This window comes from Dipodomys ordii, unplaced genomic scaffold, assembly GCF_000151885.1.
Source record: "Dipodomys ordii isolate 6190 unplaced genomic scaffold, Dord_2.0 Scaffold19, whole genome shotgun sequence".
Lineage (NCBI taxonomy): Eukaryota > Metazoa > Chordata > Mammalia > Rodentia > Heteromyidae > Dipodomys > Dipodomys ordii.
The window spans coordinates 2,028,182-2,037,624 of record NW_012267235.1 but is presented as its reverse complement, the minus strand read 5'-3'; the positions used below and the strand labels follow the sequence as shown (position 1 = coordinate 2,037,624).

General features: G+C 38.7%; 1 protein-coding gene across 1 annotated transcript in view; it reads left to right on the top strand.

The window, feature by feature from the left end:
- Usp32 (ubiquitin specific peptidase 32) overlaps positions 1-9,443 on the top strand; it is a 168,220-nt gene that overhangs the window by 122,240 nt on the left and 36,537 nt on the right. The window contains exons 19-20 of the mRNA XM_013013080.1: positions 7,231-7,405; positions 8,003-8,154. Coding sequence (XP_012868534.1) covers positions 7,231-7,405; positions 8,003-8,154 — 327 coding nt within the window. The remainder of the gene's footprint in view (positions 1-7,230; positions 7,406-8,002; positions 8,155-9,443) is intronic.

Sequence of the window (9,443 nt, the reverse complement as noted above, 5' to 3'; positions counted from 1 at the left end):
CCGGAAGTGGCACTGTGGCTCAAGTGGTAGAGTGCTAGCCTTGAGCTGAAGAGCTGAGGGACAGCACCCAGGCCCAGAGTTCAAGCCCCACGACCGGACCCAAAAAAAAATTTAAAAAAAAAAAGAAATGTATTCATTATCTTGCCCATGTAATTGTAACCCCTCTTTACGGTATTTTCACAATAAAAAATCAATCAATCAATCAATCAATTTCATGCTAGCAATGGTAGCTCATGCCTGTAATCCTAGCTACTGAGAATGCTGAAATCTAGAGGATAGAGTTGAGCACAATCCTGGTAAAAGACTCCCATCTCCAGAGTAATCTGCAAAAAGCAGGGCTAGAGACAGCTTAGTAAGCTGCAATTCTGAGTTCAAATCCCTATGCCACCAAAAAGCAATAAACAGGGCTGGGGAGGTAGCTAAGTGGTAGAGTGCTTGCCTTGCATGCCTGAGGCCCTGGAATCGATTCCTCAGCACCACATAAGCAAAAAGAAAAAAATCCGGAAGTGGCACCATGGCTCAAGTGGTAGAGCGCTAGCCTTGAGCTGAAGAGCTGAGGGACAGCGCCCAGACCCAGAGTTCAGGCCCCATGACTGGACCCCCCCCCCAAAAAAAGTAATAAACATTTTTCAGAATTAAGATTAAAATGGCAAGGTTTGATTCTTTAGCCTTGATCACTTTTTATCTTTCACAACATAGGTGATCAAGAATAGCAAGACAGACATTCCAGAGCTGGAATTGTTTCCTCGACATCTTCTCTTCCTAAGACAGCAGCCTGCAACTCGGACACAACAGTCTAACATCTGGGTGAATATGGGTATGATGAGCCTGAGAATGTTTCCTCAGCATTTACCGAGAGGTAACTTAAGAATGCAGCAAGAATACCATGCATTTCCCTAAAAGTTAAAAAAAAAAAAAAGTGAAACCAAGTTGCTCAAAGTATGGTGCCACTGTACTAATTCACATGCCCATCTGCTTTCATACAGAATCAGTAAATTACTTGTGGGCTTAGATCTATGGTCATGCGCAAGACTAGATGGGGATAGAAGCTAAAATTCTGCAGCTAACCAAGAAGGGTTGTTAATGTATGAAAATAATAAATAAAAACAGATTTTATATATTTCTTTTTAATTATGAAAAGTCATTGTAGGTCTGGGAAGGTGGTTCAGTGGTAGAGTGCTTACCATGCATGCAACACATAAGCAGAAAAAGCCGGAAGTGGCACTATGGCTCAAGTGGTAGAGCGCTAGCATTGAGCTGAAGAGCTGAGGGACAGCACCCAGGCACAGAGGTCAGACCCCAAGACCGACAAAAAAAAAAAAATCCATTGTAAATTGTTGCTAGATCTAAACTATAGTTTCCTAGTCATTGATTGGTCTTTTCAACTCCACTTACATTTGTAGGAGTGATTCCCTTCAATGATGTCATTTTTTGTTTTGGCAAAACATGATATACTTGTTACAATCTAAATGCTTTAGAAGAGACAGATAACAGAACAAGTGTATATTTTTCAAAATGAAAGTGCTATATGTATCATGTCCCCACAAGGAAAGTAATACCAAACCTATTAAAATGGTATATAACACAATTCCCGTTCTTAAAAAATGATATGCAAAAGGTTTCCGTTTAGTTATTAACTTGCTCTTGATTAACTTCTCTCTTGAGAGAAACTTACTCTGTACTGTTCTCTTACAAATATTTGAAATTGTTAGTCAGCAGTAAAATAATGAATTAAAATATGTACAAAGTCTCAGACCTTGTATTAACAATGTCAGATTACTATAATAAATCATTTTTAGTATGCAAGAACTACTTTTGAATTTAGAAAATACTAGTTTTATTTCTTAAAAGTTATAGTCAGCCAGGAGCTGGTGGCTCCTGCCTATAATCTTAACTACTCAGAAGACTTGAGATCTGAAGATAGCAGTTGGAAGCTAGGTAGGGCCAGAAAGTCTGTGAGACTTTTATCTCCAATAAACTACTGAAAAGACCAGAAATAGAGCTGTGGCTCAAGTGATACAGGGCTAGCCTCAAGCAAAAGAAGCTTAAGGACAGTGTCCAGATCTTGAGTTCAACAAAAACCAACAAATTTATAGTCAGATAATATTTGAAGATTATTTAAAGTATTTTTGTAAGAATTATAACAAAATAGTGGTCTCTACCTAATGAAATTTTTGTCTTAGAGGATTTATCAAAATCAAAAGCAGTGAAATAAAAATCTCTGTGAAACATTCTTAATTTAATTTTCCATTGAATAGAAGTATAGCCTTGCTTCCATGGCACCCATAGCATGTTTTTTTTTTTTTTAATTCTCTTTGAAAGATAACATGAGAGGCAAGATGCGTTGTTGTGCTTTTAGTAAGTATTTGTAACTCTTGTGCTGATCCTAGATTTTTGCTGCTTCTGTAAATTCCTGTAGATTTGCTGGTGCTATTCCAAAGCACGAAATTATGTATATGTGGCTGCCTGCTTAATGAGCTTTGCTGTAAAAACTGTCTGGAATTCAAATAAATTTTCTTATTCAATAGAGGTTGACTTGGACACTTGCATATGCTTTTGAATCCTAGAACTGGTTGTTCTAATACTCCAAATTTGTTGTTAATTTGAAACTTTATTCCTTACTAATTGATTATGAAATCAATTATTAATCATTTTGAATTTTATAAAAATATGCTTTCTTGCTGTAATCTTATAACTAATCCTCTGATGTATAATTAGAGAAAATTGTTCTTTTGTTTTCTTTTAGAGATTATTCTTTGCTTGCTGATAGTAAAAGATTTGCCTTGCTATGGTGCTTAAAAATTCATCATGGTTGAGTTTTTTCCTATCACAGCATAATGCTCATCATCTTTCAAATATTTACTTTAGCCATTTATTAAAGTGACAAGTATACAAACTTTGTCACAATTGTAATGACTGAAATGTAACTTTCTCTATAGTCGAAATTGCACATCTTAGGAGGCTGAGATCTGAGGATCACAGTTCTAGGCCAGCAGGAAAATCCTTGAGGCTCTTATCTCCAATTAACTCCAAAATGGGAATTGGAGCTGTGGCTCAAAATGATAGGGCGCTAGCCTTGAGCAAAAATAGCTCAAGGACCAGCCCAGGTCCTGAGTTCAAGCCCCATAACCAAAAAAAAAAGATTACAGAAAGCTTTATCTTTTTTTTTTTTTTGCCAGTCCTGGGGCTTGAATACAGGGCATGGGAACTGTCCCGCTTCTTTTGCTAAAGGTTAGCACCCTATCACTTGAGCCACAGCTCCACTTCTGGCTTTTTCTGGTTATGTGGTACCGAGGAATTGAACTCAGGGCTTCATGCATACAAGGCAAGCACTCTTACCACTACGCCACATTTCTAGCCCCAAATTATCTTATAAATGACTTGTCAGCCTATCTTTTTTTCTTTCTTTCTTCCTTTGTTTTTTGCTGGTCGTGGGGCTTGAAATCTGGGCCTGGGTGCTGTCCCTCACCTCTTCAGCTCAAGGCTAGCACTCTGCCACCTGAACCACAGCGCCACATTTCCAGCCCAAAATTCTCTCATAACTTTTCAGCCTATCTTTTTTTCTTTTCTTTTAACTGGTTGTGAGGTTTGAACTCTGGGCCTGGGCGCTGTCCCACACCTCTTCAGCTCAAGACTAGTGCTCTACCACAGCGCCACTTCTGGCTTCTTTCTGTTTATGTGGTGCTAAGGAATCGAACCCAAGGCCTCATGCATGGGAGGCAAGCACTCTACCACTGAGCTACCTTCCCAGTCCCTTTTCAGCCTATCAGATAATGCCAGTATTTTTCTCATCTTTGCTAATTGGTGAGGACTCACTAAAACCATGTTTAATGGAAGGGAAAAAAGTGAAATCATTCCTGGGTGGGTAGAAAACTACCTGGAATGTGTACTTGTACCCTGGAGTGATTATACTGTTCACTACATTCTTATTTGTGGTTGCTCAATAAAACATAACTTTCCATAGATAAAAACCTACAGGTTTTGTCAAGATATTTGATTTAATTAACCAAAATTTAGCAAATTTTCTTTATTTAGAGATATATCTCAGCTGGGTGCCAGTGGTTCACACATGTAATCCTAGCTACTCAGCAGGCTGAGATCTGAGGATCACAGTTGAAAGCCAGCCCAGGCAAGGAAAGTCCATGAGAGGCTTATCTCCAGTTAACCAACAGCAAACTGGAAGTGATACTGTGGCTCAAATGATAGAGTGCTGGCCTTGAGCTGAAGAGCTCAAGGACAGTGCCCAGGCCCAGAGTTCAGGCCCCACGACTGGACCCAAAAACAAAAACAAAACAAAAAAAAGAATGTAGATGAAGCAGGGCCCAGGTGGCTCATGCCTGTAATCCTAGCTACTCAGCAGGCTGAGCTGAGGATTGAAGTTCTAAGCCAGCCCTGGCTGGGAAGTCCGTGAAACTCGTGGGGCTTGAACTCTGGGCTTGGGCGCTGTCCTTGCGTTCTTCACCTCAAGGTGGAGCACTCTACCATGTGAGCTGTAGCCACAGCACCACTTCCGGTTTTCTAGTGGTTTATTGGAGATGAGTCTCAGGGACTTTCCTTCCCCGGGCTGGCTTTGAACTGTGATCCCCAGATCTCAGCCTCCTGAGTAGCTAGGATTACAGGCGAGAGCCACTAGTGCCCAGCTTCCCTGAGACTCTTATCTCCAATTAACCACCAGAAAAAATAACCTAGAAGTGGCGCTGTGGTTCCAGGTCCAGAGTTCAAGCCCCATGACCAGCAACAACAACAAAAAGAATGTAGATTAAGTAACTCAAATTACCTATCTGTCTAATTCTGTCCTATTTAATCTCGTCATTTTTTTTTTGTTTGTTTCTTTGTAGTTCTGGACTTTGAGCTCATTCATGATAGGCAAGGACTCTACCAATAAGCTACATTTCCAGTCATCTTCCCTACTCTGAATTACTAAATGTTACTTCATCTTGCTATTGAGTGCAGTCCAACTGAAGACAGCCATATGTGAATGTCAATTTTTTTGTCAGCATGTTTTTTTTTTGGGGGGGGGTCCGGTCGTGGGGCCTGAACTCTGGGCCTGGGCACTGTCCCTCAGCTCTTCAGCTCAAGGCTAGCACTCTACCGCTTGAGTCACAGCGCCACTTCCGGCTTTTTTCTTTTTTGCTTATGTGGTGCTGAGGAATTGAACCCAGGGCCTCAAGCATGCAAGGCAAGCGCTCTACCACTGAGTCACCTTCCCAGCCCCTGTCAGCATGTTTTCACTCCTCTTGAGATCCAAATGTACTGATTATTTGAGGCTCCATGCTTTTATTGGTCTTCTTTTCAAAACTAAGGCTCTTAAGACACTTCATCTCTTGTCTTCATTTTAATGCTTTCATAGTACTCTCCATTTATGAAATTATTAAACCTGTAATTCTCATTTCTCATCTTTACTTCCTAAAATAGTATGGTCCCTGTTACTGGGTGATAGTTTTTTTTAATATTTTTCTTTTTCCTTATTGTGATTCCTATAACCATAGGAAATGTACCTTCTCCAAATGCACCTCTAAAGCGAGTATTAGCCTATACAGGCTGTTTTAGTAGAATGCAGACCATCAAGGAAATTCATGAGTATCTATCTCAAAGGCTTCGCATCAAAGAGGAAGATATGCGCTTGTGGCTATACAATAGCGAGGTAAGAGGCATTTCAGAGTCATGGTGAGTTAAATGTTAAATCATATCTCATGAGTATGAAATTTTTGCCTACAGTATTTACACCAAAAGCTGTATCCATAAATCTTTGACTACATTATTGCACGGATGTAGGTATTTGCCACCTGAGATCTTATCAATTCATTGTTAGGAATAGTGCCATCTTGTAAATATTACTATTACATTATAAAAGAATAACTTTTTTTTTTTGTCAGTTGTGGGGCTTGAACTCTGGGCCTGGGTGCTGTCCCTCAGCTCTTCAGCTCAAGGCTAGCGCTCTACCACTTGAGCCACAGTGCCACTTCCGGCTTTTTTCTTTTTGCTTATGTGGTGCTGAGGAATCGAACCCAGGGCCTCAGGCATGCAAGGCAAGCGCTCTACCACTGAGCCAACATCCCAGCCCCCTGAGCTGGCTTTGAACCAAGATTCTCAGATCTCAGCCTCCTGAGTAGCTAGGATTATAGGCATGAGCCACTGGTGCCTGGCTGTCTAATTCTTATATGGTCATAACAGAACAAAAGTACCTTAAAGAAAATAGAAAAATGTTGCTATTCCACATGATAAAACTATGGGATAGTATATAGGAATAATTTTCTAGGAGAATTTAATAGGCTCCCCCAAATGCTAAAGTAAGGTATACAGTAATCAATAGGTGCATGATATCTGCTTTTAAATGGACAAAGATCTCTAATACTCATCATTGTTATCATGGTAAGAACAAATTAAAAATTAGGAATTTCCATTTGTATTTATCATCTATTTGTTCTCAGTGCTGTTGGGATGGAACCCAGGACTTCATATGTACTAGGAAAGCACTCTTATTGCTGAGCTGCACCTCCAGATCCTGGGCCTAATACTTTGTAGACTACTCAGAAACACATTCTATTCAATAACTGTTTTTTTCTACTCTTTTAGTAACAATACACTTTGAATTGCATCTATTAGGCTGGCAGAGTAGCATAAGTGGTAGAATACCTGCCTAGCATACACTAAGCTCTGAGAGAGACAGAGACATTTGTAGGCACAAGAATTGGGTGCCAGTGGCTCATTCCTGTAATCCTAGCTACTCAGGAGGCTGAGATCTGAGGATCACAATTAAAAGACAGCCTGGGAAGGAAAGTCTATGAGACTCACATTTCCAATGAACCATCAGAAAACTGGAAGTGATGCTGTGTCTTAAGTGGTAGAGCGCTAGCCTTGAGCTGAAGAGCTTAGGGACAGTGCCCAGGCCCAGAGTTCAAGCCCCATGGCTGACAAAGATAATAAAAATAATTAAAAAAATACAAACCACCAAAAAGCTGGAAGTGGAGTTGTGGCTGAAGTGGTAGAGCACTAGCCTTAAGCTCAAAAGCTCAGGGACAGCTCCCAAGACCTCAGTTTAAGCCCTAGGACCCACTTACACACACCCACAAAACTTTATAGACACAAATGTTTATATTTTAAATGAAGATTAAGTATTATATTATTGAAATTTAAATATATTTCATGATAATGTTTTGGCATTTGAATATAAGTGGTTTATCCTTTGAATTTTTGAAATAAAATTTTTGGATCTATTTATCTTGGTAGGCCTGGGACAACCATCTGAGGAGAAATAGATCAATTGTTGTGGATTTATTCCATGGGCAGCTAAGATCCCAAGTCAGGTGCAAGACATGTGGACATATAAGTGTCCGATTTGACCCTTTCAATTTTTTGTCTTTGCCACTACCAATGGACAGTTATATGCACTTAGAAATAACAGGTGGGTCTTAAAATTTTGAGAACTTTTATTTTCTCTTTATCTTTTCCAAGCAGCCATAATTAGCAATTATAGTTTTTTACATGAAAATCAGCAGTCAGCCTGTTAAAATGTAGGAATTATATTCAGGCATGATTTAAGATTTGAAAAATTGGATGTTATGTCGAAAACAAACTTTACAACTTTGGTGTGTGGGGGGGGGCGAGGATGGGAAGGGATGGGAAGGGGAAATAAAGGAGGAGGCTACAATGCTTGGTAAGAAATGTACTCATTATCTTGCCCTTGTAATTGTAACCCCTCTGTACAGTATTTTCACAATTTAAAAAAAAAAGAGTTGAAAAATTGGGAACATGGGCCTATTTTGTGCTCATTGATGACTGTTTATTTCCAGACATGCCCGAAGTTCTTCTAAATCATTGCAACATATACTTCTATTACCAAATAAGTATTCAATATTATTCCTAAGTTGTGTTTTAATATTTACATAGAAAGTACAACTTTATTCTGAAATGTTTGCTGTTTGCAAGTTAGATATTACTGTATAAAAGACTTTCACTGTAACATGTATTTTACTAATAAAAGATCTTTTCTTTTTATTAGTAATTAAATTAGATGGTACCACCCCCATACGCTATGGACTAAGACTAAATATGGATGAAAAGTATACAGGTTTGAAAAAACAACTGAGTGATCTCTGTGGGCTTAAATCAGAACAGATCCTTCTTGCAGAAGTACATGGTTCTAACATAAAGGTATTGTTAGCTGTTCTTTCTTAGAAATCTTGGATTCTATTCTCCAAAGATCACACTTTTCTCGTTTTATCATCAGTTGTTAGACTAAATACCAAGGGTTAAACATTAAACGATAACAAAAACAAAAAAATATATATCATTTACAAACCCAGAAACTTAAAAGGATTATCTACCAAAATAAAGAAATTATAATGACAGTGGGCTTTTTATTTTTGGCGATAATGGGTTTTGGTGGTATTTTAGCTTTGCATGTGGTTGTAGGCTCTTATCATTCAAGCCATGTTTATTTGGGCCTATACTAGAGGCTTGAATTATGGGCCTCAATGTTATCCTCAAGCTTTTTTGCTTAAGGCTAATACTCTACCACTTGAGCCACAGCTCTGTATCTGTTTTTTGTTGTTTGGGATTTTTGGCAATTGTCTCATGGACTTTCTTGCATGGGCTGGCTTCATACCTCTATCCTCATATCTCAGATTCTTGAGTAGCTAGGATTACAGGTGTGAGCCACCAGTGCCCAAATGATAGTGGTATTTTTTTCTTTATTTTTATCTGAAAATTCTGTTTTTAAAAAAGGTACTTTAAAAGAAGGTAAATTGGTAAGACTGCTCATATGGATTAATGTACCTCTTGTTTTCCCCAACAATTATAGTTGGAATTTGTCTAGATTATTCTGTTTTTATGAATATGTACATATGAATATACAAGTAGATGTGCATCTTGGAGAGTTCTGCATCATCAGAGTTAACACAAATGGAAATACTCAAAAAATAAAGTATTTCATCTACACTGAACATGTGTAGACTTTTTTCCCTTGTCATTATTCCCCAAACAATACAACAACTTTTTCTTTTTTTTCTTTTTTTTTTCTTTTTTTGCCAATTCTAGGCTAGAACTCAGGGCCTGGGCGCTGTCTCTGAGCTCAAAGCTAGCACTCTACCACTTTGAGCCATGGAACCACTTCTGGTTTTCTGGTGGTTAATTAGAGATAAGAATCTTATGAACTTTCTTGCCCAGGCTGGTTTTGAACTGTGATCCTCAAATCTCAGCCTCCTGAGAAATTAGGATTATAGGCATGAGCCACAGATGCCCAGCATATAATTGTTTTCTTTACAGTAGGGTGTATTTACCCATTATTTATCTTTTATTTAGATAAGAAAAATTATTCAACCATCCCTATTTATGATCAAAATTCTTGTTATTCTCTTAAAATACATGAGAGGGCTGGGAAGGTGGCTAAGTGGTAGAGTGCTTGCCTTGCATGTGTGAGGCCCTGGGTTCGATTCCTCAGC